We start from the raw sequence: 27,541 nt of genomic DNA on the forward strand, positions 1-27,541 counted from the left end.
CTTCGATTCTCTCTTACAAGTTGTTTCCACCTAGACGTGTGGCACAGCAGTTAACATCATGGACTAGGTTTTCCGTGATTTCCCTGAGTCGCACCAAGTAAGTCTCGGGATTACTCCTCTGAAAAGGGTACGGCCGATGTACTTCGCAATCCTCACCTAATCCGCGCCTGTGCTCCGTCTCTGCTGACGCCGTTGTCGACAGGACCTCAAACTCTTGATCACCTTTATTAGTGCCCCAGTGTGATGGTACTTTCATTTGAAATCCCACGAAGGCGAAGAGGTTTTCTAGAGCTCGAAGAGACAGATACTTTCATCTTGGTTCATGGTCTCCCGCGCAACGAGTAACGACTTTTAAACATCGCGAAATTAGAGAATCTAAGCTCTTTGATATGCGCCAAAAAGTCTCTCGTGATTGCCTGAATGCGAAACAGCCTAACGCAATACGCCTCGCCGTGGAGACCAGGTCATATCTGCTGTGGGAGGCTGTGTGTGAGTGTGTGTGTGTGTGTGTGTGTGCGTGTGTGTGTTTAAGGGATCAAACTGCTGAGGTCATCGGTCCCTAGACTTACATACTACTTAAACTAACTTACGCTATCCTGATAGACCTCATAGGTCCGTGAACTCTGTGAAGGAATATTTGTCAAAAATGGTACGTTTTGCTTTTCACACAATTAAAGCATTATGAATGATGTTGCCACATGGTACACATCCAGTGTCTGCTGTGTTATTTATATTCGGTGGAGCGTCTGCCATATATCTGTTCACAGAGGTTAACGCAAAGCACGATAGTCAGTGCAACGTTTTGGTGAACAAGATACTGGTGCAATCCATGCGCCGAATGACAACCTTTGTCGTACACTGCCGAGTCTCAGAATGTACCATTATTCGTCAGACCTCTGGAGGACCACGGTACTTTCTGACACTCGACAGTGTACAACGAAGGTGGTCATTTGGCGCGTGGATTGCACCCGTGTCTGGTTTACCGAAATGTCCCACAGACCATCGTGCTTTGTGTTAACTTACGTGAACAGATAAATGGCAGACTTTTTACAGAATATAAATAATACTGCAGATACTAGGTGTGTACCATGTGACAGCATCATTCATCATGCTTTGATTGTGTGAGAGCTAAATTTAACTCTTTTTAACAGCATGAGCTTCACTACTAATTCTTTCTTCTGGCCTTTTTGTTTTTGTAAACATAGCCAGCATAAGCTTCGATAAAATCTGAATATCTCTGCATTTTTTATTGTGGTACTTTCACTTTAAGCATTTTGTCATTCGATCACGTTCACTGTGGCCAGTCGTTACATGAGTATATAGTCGTTGCCGTCCCTCTTTCGTCCAGATGTGATTCGTACTTTTATCAGCCCACGAAGACACAATTATAAGGGGGTCTCCCCGTTCCGCTCTATGATGTTCGTATAACTTCACTGATTCAACCATAGCTGCCGTCCTGCCAACGATAATTGCACTGCTGTATAACATAACAATAACCAACCAACGCAGGCTGTTAACGAAGGTACGAGCATATGGAATAAGTTCACAGATATGCGAGTGGCTCGAATACTTGTTAAGTTGTAGAACCCAGTAGGTTGTCCTCGACGACGAGTATTCTTCAGAGACAAGGGTGTCGTTAGGAGTGCCACAGGGAAGTGTGATAGCACCACTTTTGTTCTGTATATACATTGTAAGGTGTATGCTTCGCCGGCGATGGGCGAGGCATGACAGAGTCTCTGACCAGAGAGTAGTTTACCGTTAGTTGTTGCTTGTCGCGTGTCTGCGCTAGTCTGCGCGAGTCGACAGTAGAAGTCAGTCGGAGTCTGTCTGCAGTAGTAGTCGATCGGCTTTAGTAGCGAGTGGACGGTAGTAGTCGGCGGGAGTCGGCATGCGTCGGCTGTGTGCTCTGCTCGCGACTCTGGTCAGGATTCTGGACGATGAGTATTGTTGTAGAAGGTAAAGAAGCAGCATTGCGCATATTTAATAATGTATGTTAATTGTAATTTAATTTGTTAAAAAATGCCCCAATAACAATTTTTTTATAAAGTAACTCTTTTAAAGAAAAGTATTCATTTCAATTTAAAGAATTTTTCCACTCTTTTGAAGAAAAAGCATTCATTTTAATTTAAAGAATATTTCCTATGCATTCCTTCCAAGAATAAAAAAAATATATATATACGCCGGCATTGCACGAAGCTGTGTCGACAAATAAGAGCAGATATAGTTGCAGTTTTTATTGAGGTAAGAATTTTTGCTTTTGTTATTCAGAATACAGGGCCGAAGGTCAGCGCTGCTGTCCTTATAAAATTTACCAGATATTATTATTTCTGTTAGGAGGTTACATTTCGTTCATGGTTCATTAATTAATTGATATTATTGTGTGGGTTTTTGGTCAATTTCCATTTGTCAATTTTGCGGGGAGTTTACGCTTGGCTCCATTCTCAATTTTCATTTTTATGTGGGGAGGTTACGACAAATTATTTGGCGGACAGGTTTGGCAGCAATCTGTTTGCTAATGATGCCCTGGTGTACACTAAGGTGTCGAAGTTGAGTGACCATACGAAGATACAAGACGACTGAGTCAAAATTTCCAGTTGTTGTTATGAAAGGCAGCTATACCTGAACGTGGAAAAATGAAAGTTAATGCGGATGAGTAGGAAGATCAAACCTGTAATTTTCGGATACATTAGTAGTAATGTCATTCTTGACTCATTCAAGTCGTTTAAATATTTCTGCGTAACATTGCAAAGCGATATGAGCTGCAACGGGCATGTGAGAACTGTGGTATGGACGGCGAGTGGTCGACTTCGGTTTATTGAGAGAATATTAGGAAAGAGTGGTTCACCAGTAAAGGAGACCGCACATAGGACGCTGGTGCAAGCTATTCCTGAGTACTGCTCGAGTGTTCGGGATCTGTACCAGGTCAGACCGGAGGCAGCAGTTCAGAGGCGGGCTGCTAGATTTGTTTACCGGTAAGTTCGAAGGACACGTAAGTGTTGCGGAGATGCTTCAGGTACTCAGATGGGAATACCTGAAGAGAACTAACCTCGAATGATTGCGTGCGTTACATCTGCAACGTCAGTCTATTTGACCATGACAGTACTTCTTACGCAGAGCAACGCTGGTTGCTGTGAGACAAGTCACGTGACTACCACACACCATGTCTGCTTCGTTGACTCCTCAGTGTCCACGCAACGGTAGCAGCTCGCAGAAGGGGTTAAGTACCGGTCATCTCATCATAATCGGAACCCAAGATCTCACTTGTCCATTACCGTAGCAGGACCAAAACATGAAAAAAACATTCGTAAACTACTTCTCTATTACTGATGCCTGTGTGTGGAACAAGCTAACCTTCAATCTGCCAACAGTTAAATGCCGTCTCGCTTTTAAGAACAAGCTAAAGCACTTCTTCCAGTCATCCTCATAACGTTTCCCCGAAAATCCACGCTATCGCCGGTTTTTACTTCTGTCAAACAGTAAAGAAAATGTTCTCCTTTTCTTCCATTTATGTTTCTTGCTATTTCATTTCTCACTCATTCACATCGCTTTCTTTTCCCCTGCCTCCATTCAGTGCCTTTTATCAATTTCTTTCTCTGCTTCTTCCACCCTTTCACCAGTTTCCACAGCTGCTACTGCTCATAATTTGAAAGTACCTCTATGCTGCCTCTATTTAGTCATGAAAGAATGTAAACTGCGTTTATTCTTATTTCGCTTTCTGTACTACAGTAGTTATGAAATGTTTTATAATGTATATATTACACGGTCTAGTCAGATTACTGTGACCACCGCCTGTGTTCGACGCCAGTATGCAACAACCGCTCACAGACTGTAGGTGGCATCACCATCAGTGGAGTTCACATAAAGCGTGTCGGGGAGCCGCGGAAAATAGTGCAGTCGGTGTCAAATGCGAAAACAGAGTGATTCATCTGATGTCAAAAAGGGCATATCATTGGCTTTCAGGCCAAGTATGGAAGCATTTCCGAAACGGCTAAGTCTGTAAATTGCTCACGTGCCGTCGTGGATAAAGTGTATAAAGTATACAGTGCGTGCAAACGGAGCCAAGGCAATTGGATCGTAGATGGCACACTGCGGAGATGTGTATGGACAAATAGACAGTTGAGAATCTGATCTCCCAGGAAAACCAAGGGCTATCAACAGTGTCTCCTCAACAAGATTGGTTGGTTGGTTTAAAAGGTGGGGGGGGGGGGGGGAGAAGGGATCATCGGTCCCTTGTTTCTGTTAAAACAATCCCGCAAGAAAAAGAAGAAAACAAACGAGATGTATAGCACAATACCGAAAGGAAGGAAGAACCACAAGAACGACAGAAATGCAACAAACACTACAAGGAACAATAGAGGACAGGAAAACCACAGAGAGACGCAAGAGACCGGTAGAAGAGATTAAAACAAGAAACCAGATTACTATGTCTGGCTGACCACGGGAATAAAAAGGTGAATCCAGCCCCTCCGCAACACGTTAAAAGCTCCAGCCTTAAAAGCACTACAGTGGAGGACACAGAGGGACAAAGGGCATGAGGTAAAACGTAGAGAGAATGACAAAACGCTTCCTCACAGATAAAACGTAAAGCTATGTCAGCTAAAATTAACGGCGAGTGTGGTAAACGAAGATTATGACGAAGGGCAGCCGAAGGAGGACAGCTTAACAGTATATGGGCCACCGTCAACCGGCCGCCACACCGACACTGAGGTGGGTCTTCACGGTGCAGGAGGTAGCCGTGGGAGACCCAAGCGCGGCCAATGCGTAGCCGGCAGACAACCACAGAGTCCCTGAGAGAGGCCCACATGGAAGACTTACATACATTCGTAGTCTCCTTAATGGCACGCAGTTTGTTGAGCGTACTGAGACTATGCCATTCCGTCTTAGGTGGTTACTCAGGTTCTTGGCAAAAGGCCACATTAATGCGACTAGACAGTGTACATCTGACTTACAACATGCTTGTCGTAATGAATGTATTTCAAAAAGTATCGAATGCCTGGTAATGCGAAACGGAGTTTTTGTCTTTAACATACATTGTTCCCAAACTCAGTAGAGTACGTAACGGGACCGAACGAGGTGGCGCTGTGGTTAACACACTGGACTCGCTTTTCGAGAGGACGGCTTTTGAAACCCGCATCCGGCCATCCTGGTTTAAGGTGTCCGTGATTTTCCCAAATCGCTTCAGGCAAATGCCGGGATGGTTCCTTTGAAAGGGAACCACAGACTTGCATCCCCATCCTTCACTTATCTGATGGGACGGATGACCTCGCTTGGAGATCTGTGTGATTCAGAGGAAATGACTCAGACTGTCATACACAAATCTTATCTGCCTGGAAGCACTGATCGAAAACAGGCCACTTACATTGATGATAGCGAAGATATCCCTCTGAAAGGTCACTTTTCGTCGTTCGTTGTATTTCGATTTACATTCCTAGCAGCAACTGTTACTAACAATTTCTGTCATCAACAAAAGAGCATTTTTAATCTGAAACAATCTGAAACAGTCAATATTAGCGCAAATTATTAACAAGCAACATTATACGAAAGTCACGCAGCAATCCAAAAAATGGCTATTCAAATGCCTATGGGAATTATAGAACATCTGAGGTCATCAGTCCCCTAGGACTTAGAACTACTTAAACCTAACGAACCTAAGGACATCACACACATCCGTGCCCGAGGCAGGATTCGAACTTGCGACCGGAGCGGTCGCGCGGTTCCGGACTGAAGCGCCTAGAACCGCTTTTTTTTCTAATCTGAGTTTGTTCTGTATTGTTCGTTGCCTTTGTTCGTGGCGGACGTCCGATGACACTAGTTCTGGTTGTTCGTTGATCCATTCACTCAGTTTTTTTTATTACAAAGGGTAGCTAAACCCTCTGACCGAACACGCTGAGCTACCGTGACGGCCAACCGCTCGGCCACTCCGGCCGGCGCAGGAATTCCAGTTTGATGTTGGCGGCATGCGCGGTACACACCTTGAAACTTCCCCTTTGAAAAGTTAAGAATGACTATACTGCTAAACTTGTACGTTATTTGAAATTCAAACAGCTGAGCAAAACTGAACGTACTCGGACAGTTCTCTCTTTACTTATTCTGATCATCACTAAACTGACACACAATATTTTTAGCGCAACGCGATCTGACTTTCAATAATCCCTACAAAAGAATGGCCCTGACTAACAATAACCTATACCCTTCATGAGTCACTTACCTCACAAACATCTTCGTTACTCAAACTACTGCAATACAGCGAGCGCCAATACTGCCAGCTAAATAAAACACTCTAACTACTGAAGCCACTAACTACTGAAAGGCATGGTTAACAAATGAAAGATTTTGATAGAGAACAATCAAATTATTTACCTTAATAGTGTTCAAAAGTCATATATATATCAGTCCATGACATCCAGTCTTACAAATTTCCTTTTTCTGACGAACACACGTCCAGATCGTCCGCTCATAGTAACCTCTCAAAACTCTCTGGCATCACTCTCCCCACACCAACCACTGCTGGCGGCTCACCTCCAACTGCCCAACGCTATACCAGCGAATAATCCAACAATGAGTCTAACCATCCACAGACTGCACACAGCACAGTCAGTGATTTTAATAGAGAGCGCTACGTGGCGTCAGCAACATAAAAACCTAAACAGCCTATTTACAACCTGCTCTGCTTTGATCGCCCACGAAAATCTGTGGACATGTAAAATAAGCGTGATACACCTACGGCTTCTTTTAAATTGTCGATAGTTGCGCTCTGCACCGAAGATTATCAAATGTTGTACGGTCGAATGTTTCCATTTCATCTACTCGATACTTCCATCTACCACACTTCAACTGTTTGCCCCAATCCTGTTATGAAATTAGTAGATTCTGCTCCTGATATTACTGTTAACGAACCAAAGTATCTTCTTACTAAATACTATGAATTAGCAGTGGCCTTGGCACAGTGGTTGGTTGGTTGGTTTTTTGGGGAAGGAGACCAGACAGCGTGGTCATCGGTCTCATCGGATAAGGGAAGGATGGGGAAGGAAGTCGGCCGTGCCCTTTCAGAGGAACCATCCCGTCATTTGCCTGGAGTGATTTAGGGAAATCACGGAAAACCTAAATCAGGATGGCCGGACGCGGGATTGAACCGTCGTCCTCCCGAATGCGAGTCCAGTGTCTAACCATCGGCACAGTGCCTTGAACATTTGGATGCTATGTTGATAACAAATGTGTTGTCCCGAATGTACTGCAGTAGTGAAGAGTCCTTAGGTTAATCTTTTCGACCCTCCTGGCCATTCCCACGACGGTGAGTCCATGCGCCTGCACTATGGCAGAACCGATGCCCCCGCTGGCGCCAGTAACCAGTGCGACGCGTCCCTTGTATTTCTCGATGCCCATCGCTGTGTGAACTGGGTTACTGGCTCGGCTGTGGGACTAGCTGGACGAGTCCACGGGGACTGCGAACATTCCTGCCGGTACTGGCGATCTGCCGATGTAACGATAAGAGTATTGCGTCATATGTCAAGGCCACGGGCCTGGATGTCGCAGAAGCTCTGTCTAGGTACCGGCGATTTATCAGAGTAGCCAAAAGCGATAAGCGTGTTACGTCTTGCGTCTAGATCAAGGGTCCGATTATTACCCTATACGCACGTGACCAGAAATCCTTGTCTTCTTTTCACTTCACTTCACTGACCCCTGCTATATCTAGGTTGAGCGTTTGCATTTCCCTTTCCAGATTTTCTACTTTCCCTACCACGTTCAAGCTTCTGACAATCCACGCACTGACTCGTAGAACGTTATCCTCTCCGTTGATTATTCAATCTTTTTCTCATGGTAACTTCCTCCTTGGCAGGAGTGGTATGGAAGCCGAATGGTCCACTTCGGTTTATTGGGAGAATTTAAGGAAAGAGTGATTCGCCTCTAAAGGACACCACATATAGGATGCAGGTGCTAGCTATTCTTGAGAACTGCTAGTGTTTGGGGTTTGTACCACGTCAGACTGAAGGAAGACTTCACAGCAATTCAGATGCGGGCTGCTAGATTTATTACCAGTAGGTTCGAATGACTGGTAAGTGTTACGGAGATGCGTTGTAATGAAGTCCCATGCTTCTTGACAGAGCGTAGGGGAACGATGCAGGGGACAAGCGCCGCCATACTAGGCTAGGTCCTAATGGAGACGGTTTGTCGTTGCCTTCCTCCAACTGTAATGGGAATGAATGATGATGATGATGAAGGCGACACTGCAACAAACAATTATCCAAGAACAGGTGAAAATGCCTGATCCCTCAGGGAATCGAAACCGGACACCGTGTTCGGGAAGCGAGAACGCTACAGTGAGACTACGAGCTTCAGGAACTCAAATGGAAATACCTGAAGAGAAGTAACCACGAATGTGGTTGTGTGCGTTATGTCTGCAACGTCTGTCTACTTGACCACAACAACACTTCTTATGCAGAGCTGCGTTGGTTGCTGTGAGACAGGTTACGTGACTACCACACTCTGTGTTTGCTTCGTTGACTCCTCAGTGTCCACGCACCGGTAGTAACTCGAACAATGGATTAAGTACCGGTCATCTCATCATACTCGGAACACAAGATCTCACTTATCTATTACCGTAGCAGTGCCAAACCATGAAAAAAAAATTCGCAAACGCTTTCTCTGTTGCTGAAGTCTGTGTGTGTGGAACAAGCTAAACTGTACTTAGCGCACAGTTAAATGCCGTCTTGCTTTTAAGAACAACCTGAAGCACCTCTTCCAGTCACCCTCATAACGTTTCCCCCAAAATTCATGCATATCGCCGGTTTTTCTTCTGTCCAACAGTAAAACCAATGTTGTCATTTTCTTCTATTTATTTTCATTCCTCACTCATTCACATCACTTTCTTTTCCCCTGTCTTCATTCAGTGTCTTTTATCAGTCCCCTTCTCTGCTTATTTCACCTTTCACCAATTTCCACAGCTGCTACAGCTCATAATTTGATAGTACCTCTACCCTGCCTCTGATTTTGTAGGCATGAAAGAATGTTAACTGCGTTTATTCTTATTTCTATTTCTGTACTACAGTAGTTGTGAAACGTTTTATTTTGTATACCGGGTGTTACAAAAAGGTACGGCCAAACTTTCAGGAAACATTCCTCACACACAAAGAAAGAAAATATGTTATGTGGACATTTGTCCGGAAACGCTTACTTTCTATGTTAAGCTCATTTTATTACTTCTCTTGAAATCACATTAATCGTGGAATGGAAACACACAGCCACAGAACGTACCAGCTTGACTTCAAACACTTTGTTACAGGAAATGTCCTCCGTTAGCGAGGATACATGCATCCACCCTCCCTGGAATCCCTGATGCGCTGATGCAGCCCTGGAGAATGGCGTATTGTATCACAGCCGTCCACAATACGAGCACGAAGAATCTCTACATTTGGTACCGGGGTTGCGTAGACAAGAGCTTTCAAATGCCCCCATAAATGAAATTCAAGAGGGTTGAGGTGAGGAGAGCGTGGAGGCCATGGAATTGGTCCGCCTCTACCAATCCATCGGTCACCGAATCTGTTGTTGAGAAGCGTACGAACACTTCGACCGAAATGTGCAGGAGCTCCATAGTGCATGAACCACATGTTGTGTCGTACTTGTAAAGGCACATGTTCTAGCAGCACAGGTAGAGTATCCCGTACGAAATCGTGATGAAGTGCTTCATTGAGCGTAGGTGGAAGGACATGGGGCCCAATCAAGACATCACCAACAATGCCTGCCCAAACGTTCACAGAAAATCTGTGTTGATGACGTGATTGCACAATTGCGTGAGGATTCTCGTCAGTCTACACATGTTGATTGTGAAAATTTACAATTTGATCACGTTGGAATGAAGCCTCATCCGTAAAGAGAACATTTGCACTGAAATGAGGATTGACACATTGTTGAATGAACCATTTGCAGAAGTGTACCCGTGGAGGCCAATCAGCTGTTGATAGTGCCTGCACACGCTGTACATGGTACGGAAACAAATGGTTCTCCCATAGCACTCTCCATACAGTGACGTGGTCAACGTTACCTTGTACAGCAGCAACTTCTCTGACGCTGACATTAGGGTTATCGTCAACTGCTCGAAGAATTGCCTCGTCCATTGCAGGTGTCCTCGTCGTTCTAGGTTTTCCCCAGTCGCGAGTCATAGGCTGGAATGTTCCGTGCTCCCTAAGACGCCGATCAATTGCTTCGAACGTCTTCCTGTCGCGACGCCTTCGTTCTCGAAATCTGTCTCGATACAAACGTACCGCGCCACGGCTATTGCCCCGTGCTAATCCATACATCAAATGGGCATCTGCCAACTCCGCATTTGTAAACATTGCACTGACTGCAAAACCACGTTCGTGATGATGCTACGTACTGATGTGCTTGATGCTATAGTACTGTAGAGCAATGAGTGGCATGTCAACACAAGCACCAAAGTCAACATTACCTTCCTGCAATTGGGGCAACTGGCGGTGAATCGAGGAAGTACAGAACATATTGACAAAACTAAAATGATCTCTAACATGGAAATTGAGCGTTTCCGGACGCATAACATCTCTTTTTTTTTATTTGTGTATGAGGAATGTTTCCTGAAAGTTTGGCCGTACCTTTTTGTAACACCCTGTGTATGACACAGTCTAGTCAGACGAGTGTGACCGCCGCTTATGTTCGCCGCCAGTGTGCAACAACCGCTCAGAGACGGGAGTTGGCAGCACTAGCAGTGGAGGGTATAGAAAGCGTGTCGGGGAGACGAGGAAAATAGTGCAGTTGGTATCTGACGTACAAAAGGGCATGATCATTGGCTTTCAGGCCAAGTATGGAAGCATTTCCGAAACGGTTAAGTCTGTAAACTGTTCACGTGCCGTCATGGTTAAAGTGTACAAAGTATACAGTGCGTGCAAACTGATGCCATAAGAAACGGAGTCAAGGCAATTGGGTCTTGGTAGCTGGCAGGCTGAGGAGATGTTGAAACGTCCCCTTTTAACAATTTTACACGACTGTGCTTAAACTGACGCACAATATTTTTTAGCGCAACGCAATCTGACTTTCAAAATTCCCTACAAAAGAATGGCCCTGACTAACATTAAACTATACCTTTCACAAATGACTTACCTCACAAAAATCTTCGCTACTCAAGCTACTGCAATACAGCGAACGCCACTACTGCCAGCTAAATAAAAGATTCAAACTGTGGAAGGCACTAACTACTGATAGGGTTGTTAGCAAATGAAAGATATTAATAGAGAACAAACAATGTATTTACCCACATATATATATATATATATATATATATATATATATATATATATATATATATATATATATATATATATATATATATATATATATATATATATATATATATATATATATATATATATATATATATATATATATATATAGAGCAGTTCATGACAAATTTCAAAACTCCGCCATCTCTCTCCCCACATCCACCACTGCTGGCGGCTCACCTCCAACTGCGCAACGCTACGCTGTTCACAGCCAGCTGCCTAACACTACAATGGCGAGTATTACAACAATGCAAAGCAGCCACAGACTGCACACAGCACAGCCAGTGATTTTCATACATAGGTGGCGTTACCAATAAGAAAACCTAAACAGCCTACTTACATAGCCCCCATGCTCCCCACAAAAAATTTTACAAATTTTTTTGGGCACTGGCCAATACATATTTGTTAAAAATTTTCATAATCGTAATTACAATAACAAAGAAATCAAATGCACACACTTATTGATACAATGTTGGTCAAAAGCTAAAATTTTCTCACAGTCCATAAAGACAGTCCTGATCATTCATCACATTGCAGTGTTTTTCCCAAAGTCTGAGCAGTAAAAGAAAATGCACACGGAAGTAGTGGATTTCCATGCAGTCTTGAAGAAGTAGTGTTGTCCTTCCAACGGAAAGACAGTGCTGACTCTTGACATGCTGACAGGTAATGGGCCACAACAGAGCAAACCCACAGCGGAGTCAATCGAAGTTTTGAAGAATATCGTTTGGTAGGTCATCACAGAGCAGACTCACTGCAGTCCTGGTAGAGATTACGGTATTGGTGGGCCACCAGAGGTGCAGACCCACTGCAGTCCTTGTAGAAATAATGGTACTGGTGAGTCAGCAAAGACGCAGACCCACTGTAGTCCTTGTAGAGATAATGGTACTGGTGGGCCACCAGAGGTGCAGACCCACTGCAGTCCTTGTAGAGATGGCCAGCAGCCATCTGTTGTGACTGTGCAGGTGCACAATCACCATTGAAGAGTCTTGCGGATAATATAGCAAGTCCATAACCACCACTTGTGCACTCACAAAGTTTTTGGAATTGTCCTTAGAACCAGCAATGCTGTTAACCAGTCCCTTGCTGAATTATTAACACACGTGCAAACACTAACAGTCCCTACTTCTCACATATTGTCCATATACTATGACCAACAGAAACGTGTGCAGTGAAATGTAACTTACAAGTTAATAATATGATGAACTGGTGTCAATTACAATATTATAACATGAGAATACAATTACAAAGGTACAAAATACATCATTAAAGAACATAACAATACAGAGAACATTTGTAATACAGGCTTTACAAAAGAATCGAAATAACATATACATCAGTGTTACAGGAATTATGACATAAGTAAACACATAAAGATCAGAAGAACTTTTGAAACATCACCTTCACATGTGAGCAACAAACCAGAATAAATAATGTCTATAAACATTTTTACAAAGAAAATAACATATTATTAATGCAAATTATATTTGAGGATAACAGTATTCCTCATCATAGTGAATGTAGCTTAGTACTAGAACAGAAAAAAATTTCTATGAAACAGTACACAGAGACAGGAAGAAAAGAAATACACAAGGGTACACAAACACATAGCATAATAACACAGGGGGAAAGGACAGGGTTTGTTTTCAATATAACATTTAGTACTGCAGTATTTTGCGAACAAAACCTTTTTTGTTCTTGGAGATCTCCCTTCATTCATCATTATTCCCAAAAAGTTCTATCTGTACCTCTTTTCTGTATTCTAACCGTATTTCTTTCAAAATAAATATGGCTCATTGTACAATACTCATTTGGCCCAAATCTTTTTCATATAACTATGAATGCATTCTTTCCATATTCTCCATAGTTAGGTTCTTATATAGTCTACCCCCTCTTAAGCTAACTTAAATCTACTGAGGTCAGATGCTAAACTAAGGGACGAGGCAATGCAGCAGAACAAATCAAGTAACACAAACATCAATGACAAAAATTTCAAGCTGGCAAAGCAAGCTACAGTAAATCTAAATTACCAAGCAATTCAACATTACAACTAATATGAGGCAATGCACAGCAAACAAGAAAAATAAATCTGGCTTAGCAGAGTAACACAAATTAAAATTCAGTAGCACTATGCCTGGCAAACAGCATAACTTATGCCTAAACATGACAAAGTTCAAGCAGAAAAAGTATTACACTAAAAATGGCCAAGACTAATACATATGTCACATCTTAACACTAGAGTGATGCATCACGAGAACTTACACTAGCAGATAAGTTACCAAATCGTAAAGAAATTGTTTATGCAATTCCTGTGAAGGGAAATGTCTTTTTATGCTCCCTCATTTTTTTTGGAAATATATCACAAAACTATTATTTACTGGATCTGGAGACAGAAAATATTTATATTAGTACATCTATAAAATTTTATTTTAACCAGTGCTGCAGTGCAGCTAGAAACTAGATAATAAACAAAATGAGTAAATAAATACATAAAGCAAGCCATATGGCATTTCTCTCAATTCTCGTAGATAGACACTTGTCCTAATCAGGTGTGCAGATGTAAGAATGTTTCCAAGTTATTATTAGCGTGTCGTATTTATGATGCTTTCTACAAACGAATGTCAATAGCGAGGATAATGGCCTCCCTTTTTTTTTTTTACCTGTGCTTCCGGAAAGGCACACCCTAATGGCTTTTTCTCCAGGCGTCGGACACAGCTGTGTGCCCGCGACGCATTACGTGCAGGTGGTCACTTAACTTTCGTACGGAAATATTTACGACAGCAGTTTCCGCTACAGTGGCAGTCTCATATAAAAATATCTCACAGGTCAAGAATTAGCGTTGCAAATCTGTAGAAACAAAATCCTATAAATATAACAGTGTCCAAGAAATTTTCGCCGTCATTGTGATACATTCACGCATTTACACACATTTCATAACTCTTATTAAAGTACGATTCTTGGTTTCCAACATCCTTTTTCACAAGTCAAGAGTCCCTAACCGCTACTCATTACTCCTTACCTTATTTTACATATATATATATATATATATATATATATATATATATATATATATATATATATATATATATATATTCGTCGACGCTTCTTTAATAATTCATCATAAGATACATAGCATAATCAAATTCCTCATATAGCATCAGCTTCTTGACCATAAACATACCTCAGCAGCATAATACACATCGTCGCCGTAATAATAACATCATAAAACCTCAGTCAAATCTCAAAAACGTCGTAGCTTCCTCCAATAATTTCAAAACCTAAAAAAATTCTCTGCTCATGTCAAAAGTGTCATCTGCCTCAAACGTACTTTAAAATCATGATCCCATACCAAATACATCATTCAAAGCTCTCATAGTATCACAATGGTTCCAAAAAAATATGAACAGTTCACAAAGTACTGACAAAATACAATTTCATAAGTGTGAAGTTATCCAACTGTGTAATTACATAAACATCTGTCACTGATGTAGTAAAAAAAATGTTTATCTCTCAGTTAAATGATCAGATAGCTGTGTAATTTGTGTGTTAGAGAAATATGGTACCGATGTGTAAAGTTGTATAAGCAAATACCATAAGAGCTAGGGTTCCTTGTGGTTGCCACACACATGGTACACGAAGTAGGCGTGTACCCCCCTGAGGATTAATGTAATTATACCCTCAGGTGTTACAGATTATTGCAATGGAATGAAATGTATCACGGAAAAACTTCGTATCATTGTACTTCAAATATCTTTAAAAATAAATGTTTTAAGTACCAAATTAATCACTCAAATGCGTGTCCTGTAGCGCTAAATGTGCGTCTTGCTGTAAGATAATTCTGTGGAAGTGTCGTAATTATCGTCCTCCGAAAGCTAAGTTCTGCAGAAGTCAATGTACTTACCTCATGATAAACAAAAGTGAAATGCTTTGCGTATAGATATCGTAGTTATTACGCTTATTGTTGTGATGAAGAAAGTACTGTACTGTAACGTATTGTTGTGCCACGAAAAAGGCTGTCTCATTGTTGCTATACCACAAAAGTTACTACTAAAACATGTTTTACTTTCCAGAAGAATTCAGAAAAACTGTGCAGATATAAAACAGATACACCGCAAAAGCAACAAGGTGAATTGTGTCACACATTAGTAGCGTCGTGATATAGTCGTGTAGCTGTCAAATAAACTAACCACTGTGTCACCTGGTATCTCTCAGAAAGCACCTTGAATCCATAATGTATTTGCAAGTAAACCAAAATGTTGCATTAAAAAAAAGCAGATTATCTTTCAATAAACGGTTTTACATGTGAAATGCGGTGCAATTCTTTACTCTTCATAGTACTCAGAGTTTGAACAATGCAATTATCATGCGGTATACGTCGTTAAAGAATACTGGAATTTTTCTCAAGGTTAGCGTGTATGTTGTTTTTCTCGGAGCCAGCCGGCGCAGGTGTCTGCCTGCGGTGCGGGTCATTGTCTGTTTCTTTGTTGGCGCGCGTCGTTAATGGGATTCGGAGATCGAACTTCTACAAATTCGCCTTGCCGAGAGGGCCCACCTCTGTTTAAATCCCGCCAGTTCTGATGCAATTCAGGTCTGTCGTTATGTCGGTAGTTTACATAGTTTCTTGTTTGTCGGTCATGTGGTGGAGAATTTCTCCTGGAATCGTAACTGCGCACCGAACTGTTGAGTCTGAAGTTATTCTGCCTCCTTTTTTTTTTTTTTTCTTTTTAACAGCTTATAGTAAAAATCATTGTGTCGACGAGTAGCATATCGGTCATTGTTAGGTCGTGTCGGCAGTTCCATCTCAAAATTCGGTGCACATTGCCAATTTCTTTCATAACTTCCGAAATACCCTGTGTTATTATGTTGCGGCTTTTCCGTATTTCTATGTCCCTCTTCCCGTATTGGGGCGCGAGTGTCCTCTGAAATACGTAATTCTTGTATTACCTGTGTCAGCTGATCTTGTACTTCGCGGATTTCTCTTTTGTACTGTGTATTGAATTGATTTTGATTTTGTTTGAATTTCCTAATATGTTCGCACTCTTCTGTGTCATTAAAGACTACCGCTTTTGTGTCATTCAGATTATCATCTACCTTCGTAGATAAATTAGTGAACTGATCCGAAAGTTCGGCTACTTTCTCCGATAGTGTACTTATTTCCTCAGTGTATTTTTCTGAACCAAGTTTCAGAGTATCTACTGTGTCCTTTAAGTTTTCTTGAGTTTTTGCAAGTTGCGTAACCGAATCGGTAGATGCAACTGAGTCAATTTTAGCCGACAAGGTCTCATGATTTTCATCAACAATGGTTTGCAGTTCTTTTATGGCTGCTTCGTGATTCTGTAATGCATTTTCATGCCGCGAAAAAATAGGTTGAAAATGCTCACAAATTTGTGTTTTTACGTCGTTACAGACTTTTTGACATTTCGATTCAATGTGATGTGACTCATTAGTTAAATCCTCACGTGTTTGTTCAAGAGTTTGCTCCAATGAGTCTAACTTTTGAAGATTTTGTTCCATTGCGTCTAACTGTTGCTGTGTTTGTCTCTGGTGTTGTTCCATTGTGTCTAACTTTTGAAGATTTTGTCCCATTTGTTTCTGATTTTGTTCGAGCGTTGTGACTAACTTTTGAAGATTTTGTTCCACTGTGTCTAATTTTTCAAGCTTTTGTCCCATTTGTTGCATTAATTGTAATAACAATGCACTGGTGTCTGAAACACGTTCCTCAGTGCTTTTCGGCAGTGAAGTTACACCGGCAACATTCACATTTTGACAAGCAGAAAATGTGTCTTGACTTATTTGAGAAAACGGTGAGGACCCAAATCCTGAATCCACAGCATTTCCGAGATTGTTTCCTGTCATTTCGGATTCCTGAGGCGAGCTGTCGCCGACCGATCGATCGATAATGCTCCACTGCTCACTATTTGTTTCACTGTCTACGCCATTGTTTACCGCCCGCTCCATTTCCCTATGCACAGTTACCAAATTACTACTTTGAATATTAGTTAATTCATTACACGGTGGCGCTAACACACTGCTTTCGTCTTCGCTGTCATTTCTCAATTTACTTTGGAGCCTAGTGTTACGTTTTTCACACGCCATTATTGTCACAGTATTTCACATGACAACACAGAAAAACACAATTTGAAGAGCAAAAATAAGAGAACACATTAACATAACACTGAAAATAATATCTAGTTAATTGCAGCTGCGAAATACTTGGTGCAAATCTACATGCATGCCACAACTGTTTTACTGTACAACAATGAAAAACTACAACTACAAAGGAGATTCTCTCTACAATTACGCGCTAGCAATAAACAAAATCTACACTAATTACACAAACTACAAAAAAAAAAAATCAGAAGATTCCAGTGAGGTATCCTCGGCTAAGGGTCGACATATGAAACGTCCCCTTTTAACAAATTTACAGGACTGTGCTTAACCTGATACACAATATTTTTTAGCGCAACGCAATCTGACTTTCAAAATTCCCTACAAAAGAATGGCCCTGACTAACATTAAACTATACCTTTCACAAATGACTTACCTCACAAAAATCTTCGCTACTCAAGCTACTGCAATACAGCGAACGCCACTACTGCCAGCTAAATAAAAGATTAAAACTGTGGAAGGCACTAACTACTGATAGGGATAGTTAGCAAATGAAAGATATTAATAGAGAACAAACAATGTATTTACCTTGATATCATCACACACACACACACACACACACACATATATATATATATATATATATATATATAGAGCAGTTCATGACAAATTTCAAAACTCCGCCATCTCTCTCCCCACATCCACCACTGCTGGCGGCTCACCTCCAACTGCGCAACGCTACGCTGTTCACAGCCAGCTGCCTAACACTACAATGGCGAGTATTACAACAATGCAAAGCAGCCACAGACTGCACACAGCACAGCCAGTGATTTTCATACAGAGGTGGCGTTACCAATAAAAAAACCTAAACAGCCTACTTACAATGTGTATGGGAGAACAGACAGTTGAACATCTGAACTCCCGGGAAAACCAAGGGCTGCGAACAGTGTCTCCTCAACAAGATTGTTTGGTTGGTTTAAAAAAGGGAGGGGGGAGGCCAAACTGCTTGGTCATCGGTACCCCGGTATGTCTTTAACATACGTTGTTCCCAAATTCGAGTAGAGAACGTAACGGGACCGAGCGAGGTGGCGCAGTAGTTAGCACACTGGACTCGCTTTCGGGAGGACATTTCAAACCCGCATCCTGCCAACGTGATTTAGGGTGTCTGTGATTCTCCAAATCGCTTCAGGCAAATGCCGGGATGGTTCCATTGAAAGGGAGCGACTGACTTGCATCCCCATCCTTCTCTTATTTGATGGGACCGATGGCCTCGCTGTTTGGTCCCCTCCCTTAAATCAATCAACGACGTAACGGCATAAGGTATAGCTGTAAGCGCCCTGCATATATCATTCCATAGTTAATTCAGACAGACATCGTTGAAACGTATCATGGATTTTCTATATGCCATTGACTTGCATCTTCTGCATATCCATATCCAGTGACGCCTGCGGGCTGAGGATGACACGGCGGCCGGTCGGTACCGTTGGACCTTCACAGCCTGTTTGGATGGAGTTTAGTTTTTAGTTATAATTGACGTGTATCTTAATACAGTGTATTCGATGTCTGGAACTGACGCGGCTAAGGGCTTTATGGAGATAAACGCAAGTGCGTCTAGTTTCGTAATGACTGGTGTTACAGCTGAAGGAACTGTAATTTTTTGGTTTGATTTTGGACAAGCACTCATGGATACCAGTGATTTTTCAATGTTGCATTGCACATCATTGTGTTACGGAGTCTTTGTTTTAATAAATTACGCTGTGGCGTCGTTGCGAAACTGCTTCGTAGTACGTCAAAGTGGCAGCGCTCGATTTGGAGCTGTGGCGTGCGGAAAATTCGCGATTTATCTCACATACACACTTAAGAACGAAATTCCTTTTTCACTTTACAGGGTAATCTTCGTAACACTTTTTTGCTCATAGGGAAACTTACATATTAGTCACACATCATCGCTCTCCACGTCATAGGTCCTAATAGTACACTTTCCTATTGCGTCTGATTTAAGATACGAATAATGGCTTGGAGATCTGTGTGATTCAGAGGAAATGACTCAGACTGTCATACACAGATCTTATCTGCGTGGGACGACAGCTCGAAAACATGCCACTTACATGGATGATAACGAAGATAGACCTCTGAAAGGTCACTTTTCGTCGTTCGATGTATTTCGATTTGCATTCCTAGCAGCAACAGTTACTTACAATTGCTGTCACCAAAAAAGAGCATTTTGAATCTGGGCAAATACGTGTAATCTGAAACATTCAACATTAGCGCAAATTACAAACAAGCAACATTATACGAAAGTCACGCAGCAATCCCAGTTTGATGCTGGCGACATGCGCGGTAAACACCTGCTCTGCTTTGCTCGCCCACGAAAATCTGTGGACATGTAAAATAGGCGTACTGCACCTACGGCTTCTTTTAAATTGTCGATAGTTACACTCTGCACCGAACATTATCAAATATTGTACGGTCGAATGTTTGCATTTCATCTAGTCGCTGGGTGCATCTATCACACTTCAACGGAAAACCACAGTACTGATTGTCCCAATACTGTTATGAGATTTGTAGATCCTGCTCCTGATATTACTGTTAACGAACCAAAGTTTCATCTTACTAAATATTATGAATTAGCAGTGTCCTTAGTACAATGCCTTGAGGGCTTGAATGCTACGTTGATAACAAATGTGCTGTCCCGAATGTACTGCAGTGGTGAAGAGTCCTTACCTTAATCTTTTCGACCCTCCTGGCCATTCCCACGACGGTGAGTCCATGCTTGAGCAGCGCCTGCACTACGGCAGAACCGATGCCCCCGCTGGCGCCAGTAACCAGTGCGACGCGTCCCTTATATTTCTCGATGCCCATCGCTGTGTGAACTGGGTTACTGGCTCGGCTGTGGGACTAGCTAGACGAGTCCACGGAGACTATGAACATTCCTGCCGGTACCGGCGATCTGCCGATGTAACGATAAGGGTATTGCGTCATATGTCAAAGCCACGGGCCCGGTTGTCTCAGGAGCTCTGTCTATCTACTGGCGAATTATCAGAGTAACCTTAAGCGATAAGCGTACTATGTCTTGCGTTAAGATTAATGGTCCGATTATTACCCTATTCGCATGTGACCAGATATCCTAGTCTTCTTCCCATTTCGCTTGACTGACCCCTACTATATCCAGGTTAGGCGCTTGCATTTCATTTTCCAGATTTTCTAGCTTCCCCTACCACGTTCAGGTTTCTGACAATCCACGCCCCGATTCGTAGAACGTTATCCTCTCCGTTGATTATTCAATCTTTTTCTCATGGTAACCTCCTCCTTGGCAGTGAGTGGTAGGGAAGCAGAATGGTCCACTTCGGTTTATTGCGAGAATTTAACGAAAGAGTGATTCATCTCTAAAGGACACCACACATAGGATGCAGGTGCAAGCTATTCTTGAGTACTGCTAGTGTTTGGGGTTTGTACCACGTCAGACTGAAGACTTCACACCAATTCAGACGCGGGCTGTTAGATTTGTTACCGGTAGGTCCGAATGACTCGTAAGTGTTACGGAGATGCTTTGTAATGAAGTCCCATACTTCTTGACAGAGCGTAGGGGAACGATGCAGGAGACAAGCGCCGCCATACTAGGCTAGGTCCTAATGGAGACGGTTTGTCGTTGCCTTCCTCCAACCGTAATGGGAATGAATGATGATGAAGATGAAGGCGACACTGCAACAAACAATTATCTAAGAGCAGGTGAAAATGCCTGACACCACAGGGAATTGAAACCGGGACGCCGTGCTCATGAAGCGAGAACGCTACAGTGAGACTACGAGCTTCAGGAATTCAAATGGGAATACCTGAAGAGAACTAACCACGAATGTGGTTGTGTGCGTTAGGTCTGCAACGTCTGTCTACTTGACCACAACAGTACTTCTTATGCAGAGCTTCGTTGGTTGCTGTGAGACAGGTTACGTGACTACCACACTGTATGTCTGCTTCGCTGACTCCTCAGTGCCCACGCACCACTAGCGACTCGAACAAGGGATTAAGTACCGGTCTTCTCATCATAATCGGAACACAAGATCTCACTATTCTATTACCGTAGCAGTGGCAAACCATGAAAAAATTTCTCTCTTGCTGAAGTCTGTGTGTGTGTCGAACAAGCTACCCAGCACTCTGCGCACAGTTAAATGCCGTCTTGCTTTTAAGAACAAGCTAAAGTGCTTATTCCAGTCTTCCTCATAACGTTTCCTCCAAAATTCATGCATATCGCCGGTTTTTACTTCCGTCAAACCGTAAAGAAAATGTTCTTCTTTTCTTCGATTCATGTTTCTTCCTATTTCATTCCTCACTCATTCACCTCACTTCCTTTTTCCCATGTCTTTATTCAGTGTCTTTTACCAGTTTCTTTCTCTCCTTCTTTCACTCTTTCACCAATTCGACAGCTGCTACAGCTCATAATTTGAAAGTACCTCTACGCTGCCTCTGTTGTTGTAGTCATGAAAGGATGTAAACTGCGTTTAATCTTGTTTCTCTTTCTGTACTGCAGTAGTTGTGAAATGTTTTATAATGTATATATTACACGGTCTAGTCAGATTAATGTGACCACGGCCTATGTTCGACGCCAGAGTGCTACAACGCTCACAGACTGCAGGTGGCAGCACTAGCAGTGGAGGGTATAGAAAGCGTGTCGGGGAGCCGCGGAAAATAGTGCAGTCGTTGTTAAATGTGAAAACGGAGTGATTCATCTGACGTCCAAAAGGGCATGATCATTGGCTTTCAGGCCAAGTATGGAAGAATTTCCGAAACGGCTAAGTCTGTAAACTGTTCACATGCCATCGCGGTTGAAGTGTATAACGTATACAGTGCATACAAACTGGTGCCATAGAAATGGTGCCAGGACAATTGGATCGTAGATGGCACACTGCGGAGGTGTGTATGGGCGAATAGACAGTTGAGCATCTGATCTCCCAGGTAAACCAAGGAGCTATCAACAGTGTCTCCTCAACAAGATTGGTTGATTGGTTTGAAAGGCGTGGGGGTGGGGGTAAGGGACCGAACTGCTTGGTCATCGATCTCTTGTTTCTCTTGAAACAATCCCAGAAGAAAAAGAAGAAAACAAGCGAAACGTATAGCACAATACCGAAAGGAAGGAAAAACCACAAGAAAGACAGAAGGGCAACAAACACTACAAGGAACAATAGAGGACAGGAAAACCACAGAGAGACGCAAGAGACCGGTAGAAGAGATTAAAACAAGAAATCAGATTACTATGTCTGGCTGACCATGGGAATAAAAAGGTGAATCCAGCCCCTCCGCAACACGTTAAAAGCTCCAGGCTTAAAATCACTACGGTGGAGGACACAGAGGGACAAAGGGCATGAGGTAAAACTTAGAGAGAATGACAAAACCCTTCCTCACAGATCAAACGTAAAGCTATGTCGCTAAAATTAACGGCGAGTGTGGTAAACGAAGATTATGACGAAGGGCAGCCAAAGGAGGACACCTTAACAGTATATGGGCCACCGTCAACCTGGCGCCACACCGACACTGAGGTGGGTCTTCACGGCTCAGGAGGTAGCCGTGGGAGACCCAAGCGCGGCCAATGCGTAGCCGGCAGACAACCACAGAGTCCCTGAGAGAGGCCCACATGGAAGACTTACATACATTCATAGTCTCCTTAATGGCACGCAGTTTGTTGTGCTTACTGAGACTACGCCATTCCGTCTTAGGTGGTTACTCAGGTTCTTGGCAAAAGGCCACATTAATGCGACTAGACAGTGTACATCTGACTTTCAACATGCTTGTCGTAATGAATGTATTTCAAAAAGTATCGAATGCCTGGTTATGCGAAACGGGGTTTTTGTCTTTAACATACATTGTTCCCAAACTCAGTAGAGTACGTAACGGGACCGAACGAGGTGGCGCTGTTTTTACCACACTGGACTCGCTTTTCGAGAGGACGGCTTTTGAAACCCGCATCCGGCCATCCTGCTTTAGGGTGTCCATGATTTCCCCAGAACGCTTCAGACAAATGCTGGGATGGTTCCTGTGAAATGGAACCACTGACTTGCATCCCCATCCTTCACTTATCTGATGGGACGGATGACCTCGCTTGGAGATCTGTGTGATTCAGAGGAAATGACTCAGACTGTCATACACAAATCTTATCTGCCTGGAAGCACTGATCGAAAACAGGCCACTTACATGGACGATAGCGAAGATAGCCCTCTGAAAGGTCACTTTTCGTCGTTCGTTGTGTTTCGATTTGCATTCCTAGCAGCAACAGTTACTAAAAATTGCTGTCATCAACAAAAAAGCATTTTTAATCTGAAACAATCTGAAACAGTCAACATTAGCGCAAATTATTAACAAGCAACAGTATACGAAAGTCACGCAGCAATCCCAAAAATGGCTATTCAAATGGCTATGGGAATTATAGAACATCTGAGGTCATCAGTCCCCTAGGACTTAGAACTACTTAAACCTAACTAACCTAAGGACAGCACACAACACCCAGCCATCACGAGGCAGAGAAAATCCCTGACCCCGCCGGGAATCGAACCCGGGAACCCGGGCGTGGGAAGCGAGAACGCTACCGCACGACCACGAGATGCGGGCGGAGACCAGACAGCGTGGTCATCGGTCTCATCGGATTAGGGAAGGATGGGGAAGGAAGTCGGCCGTGCCCTTTCAGAGGAACCATCCCGACATTTGCCTGGAGTGATTTAGGGAAATCACGGAAAACCTAAATAAATCAGGATGGGCGGACGCGAGTCCAGTGTCTAACCATCGGCACAGTGCCTTGAACATTTGGATGCTAAGTTGATAACAAATGTGTTGTCCCGAATGTACTGCAGTAGTGAAGAGTCCTTAGCTTAATCTTTTCGACCCTCCTGGCCATTCCCACAACGGTGAGTCCATGCGCCTGCAGTATGGCAGAACTGATGCCCCCGTTGGCGCCAGTAACCAGTGCGACGCGTCCCCTGTATTTCTCGATGCACATCGCTGTTTGAACTGGCTTACTGGCTCGGCTGTGGGACTAGCTAGACGAGTCCACGGAGACTGTGAACATTCCTGCCGGTACCGGCGATCTGCCGATGTAACGATAAGGGTATTGCGTCATTTGTCAAAGCCACGGGCCCGGAAGTCGCAGAAGCTCTGTCTAGATACCGGCGATTTATCAGAGTAGCCATAAGCGATAAGCGTGTTACGTCTTGCGTCTAGATCAAGGGTCCGATTATTACCCTATACGCATGTGACCAGAAATCCCTGTCTTCTTTTCACTTCACTTCACTGACCCCTGCTATATCTAGGTTGAGCGTTTGCATTTCCCTTTCCAGATTTTCTAGTTTCCCACACCACGTTCAAGCTTCTGACAATCCACGCCCCGACTCGTAGAACGTTAGCCTCTCCGTTGATTATTCAATCTTTTTCTCATGGTAACCTCCCCCTTGGCAGTGAGTGGTATGGAAGCCGAATGGTCCACTTCGGTTTATTTGGAGAATTTAAGGAAAGAGTGATTCACCTCTAAAGGACACCACATATAGGATGCAGGTGCTAGCTATTCTTGAGTACTGCTAGTGTTTGGGGTTTGTACCACGGCAGACTGAAGGAAGACTTCACAGCAATTCAGATGCGGGCTGCTAGATTTATTACCAGTAGGTTCGAATGACTGGTAAGTGTTACGGAGATGCTTTGTAATGAAGTCCCATGCTTCTTGACAGAGCGTAGGGGAACGATGCAGGAGACAAGCGCCGCCATACTAGGCTAGGTCCTAATGGAGGTGGTTTGTCGTTGCCTTCCTCCAACAGTAATGGGAATGAATGGTGATGATGAAGGCGACACTGCAACAAACAATTATCCAAGAGCAGGTGAAAATGCCTGACCCCTCAGGGAATCGAAACCGGACGCCGTGTTCGGGAAGCGAGAACACTACAGCGAGACTACGAGCTTCAGGAACTCAAATGGAAATACCTGAAGAGAACTAACCACGAATGTGGTTGTGTGCGTTATGCCTGCAACGTCTGTCTACTTGACCACAACAACACTTCTTATGCAGAGCTTCGCTGGATGCTGTGAGACAGATTACGTGACTACCACACTGTATGTTGTCTGCTTCGTTGACTCCTCAGTGCCCACGCACCGGTAGTAGCTCGAACAAGGGATTAAGTACCGGCCATCTCATCAGAATCGGAACACAAGATCTCACTATTCTATTACCGTAGCAGTGGCAAACCATGAAAAAAAATTCGCAAACGCTTTCTCTGTTGCTGAAGTCTGTGTGTGTGGAACAAGCGAAACTGTACTCAGCGCACAGTTAAATGCCGTCTTGCTTTTAAGAACAACCTGAAGCACCTCTTCCAGTGACCCTCATAACGTTTCCCCCAAAATTCATGCATATCGCCGGTTTTTCTTCTGTCCAACAGTAAAACCACTGTTCTCATTTTCTTCTATTTATTTTCATTCCTGACTCATCCACATCACTTTCTTTCCCCCTGTCTTCATTCAGTGTCTTTTATCAGTCCCCTTCTCTGCTTATTTCACATTTCACCAATTTCCACAGCTGCTACAGCTCATAATTTGATAGTACCTCTACGCTGCCTCTGATTTTGTAGGCATGAAAGAATGTTAACTGCGTTTATTCTTATTTCTGTTTCTGTACTACAGTAGTTGTGAAACGTTTTATAATGTATACGGGGTGTTACAAAAAGGTACGGCCAAACTTTCAGGAAACATTCCTCACACACAAAGAAAGAAAATATGTTATGTGGACATGTGTCCGAAAACGCTTACTTTCTATGTTAGAGCTCATTTTATTACTTCTCTTGAAATCACATTAATCGTGGAATGGAAACACACAGCAACAGAACGTACCAGCTTGACTTCAAACACTTTGTTACAGGAAATGTCCTCCGTTAGGGAGGATACATGCATCCACCCTCCGTCGCATGGAATCCCAGATGCGCTGATGCAGCCCTGGAGAATGGCGTATTGTATCACAGCCGTCCACAATACGAGCACGAAGAGTCTCTACATTTGGTACCGGGGTTGCGTAGACAAGAGCTTTCAAATGCCCCAATAAATGAAAGTCAAGAGGGTTGAGGTCAGGAGAGCGTGGAGGCCATGGAATTGGTCCGCCTCTACCAATCCATCGGTCACCGAATCTGTTGTTGAGAAGCGTACGAACACTTCGACTGAAATGTCCAGGAGCTCCATAGTGCATGAACCACATGTTGTGTCGTACTTGTAAAGGCACATGTTCTAGCAGCACAGGTAGAGTATCCCGTACGAAATCGTGATGAAGTGCTTCATTGAGCGTAGGTGGAAGAACATGGGGCCCAATCAAGACATCACCAACAATGCCTGCCCAAACGTTCACAGAAAATCTGTGTTGATGACGTGATTGCACAATTGCGTGAGGATTCTCGTCAGTCTACACATGTTGATTGTGAAAATTTACAATTTGATCACGTTGGAATGAAGCCTCATCCGTAAAGAGAACATTTGCACTGAAATGAGGATTGACACATTGTTGAATGAACCATTTGCAGAAGTGTACCCGTGGAGGCCAATCAGCTGTTGATAGTGCCTGCACACGCTGTACATGGTACGGAAACAAATGGTTCTCCCATACACTCTCCATACAGTGACGTGGTCAAAGTTACCTTGTACAGCAGCAACTTCTCTGACGCTGACATTAGGGTTATCGTCAACTGCTCAAAGAATTGCCTCGTCCATTGCAGGTGTCCTCGTCGTTCTAGGTCTTCCCCAGTCGCGAGTCATAGCCTGGAATGTTCCGTGCTCCCTAAGACGCCGATCAATTGCTTCGAACGTCTTCCTGTCGGGACACCTTCGTTCTGGAAATCTGTCTAGATACAAACGTACCGCGCCACGGCTATTGCCCCGTGCTAATCCATACATCAAATGGGCATCTGCCAACTCCGCATTTGTAAACATTGCACTGACTGCAAAACCACGTAGTGATGATGCTACGAACTGATGTGCTTGATGCTAGTACTGTAGAGCAATGAGTCGCATGTCAACACAAGCACCGAAGTCAACATTACCTTCCTGCAGTTGGGGCAACTGGCGGTGAATCGAGGAAGTACAGAACATATTGACAAAACTAAAATGATCTCTAACATGGAAATTGAGCGTTTCCGGACACG

At 43.2% G+C, this 27,541-nt stretch overlaps 2 protein-coding genes across 2 annotated transcripts in view; both read right to left on the bottom strand.

The window, feature by feature from the left end:
* The window catches only part of LOC126237454 (dehydrogenase/reductase SDR family member 11-like), a 421,354-nt gene extending 401,055 nt beyond the window's left edge, over positions 1-20,299 (bottom strand). The window contains exon 1 of the mRNA XM_049947588.1: positions 20,118-20,299. Coding sequence (XP_049803545.1) covers positions 20,118-20,255 — 138 coding nt within the window. The 5' untranslated portion in view covers positions 20,256-20,299. The remainder of the gene's footprint in view (positions 1-20,117) is intronic.
* LOC126237456 (dehydrogenase/reductase SDR family member 11-like) overlaps positions 1-27,541 on the bottom strand; it is a 262,806-nt gene that overhangs the window by 50,100 nt on the left and 185,165 nt on the right. The window lies entirely within an intron of this gene.

This window comes from Schistocerca nitens, chromosome 2 (assembly GCF_023898315.1).
Source record: "Schistocerca nitens isolate TAMUIC-IGC-003100 chromosome 2, iqSchNite1.1, whole genome shotgun sequence".
Lineage (NCBI taxonomy): Eukaryota > Metazoa > Arthropoda > Insecta > Orthoptera > Acrididae > Schistocerca > Schistocerca nitens.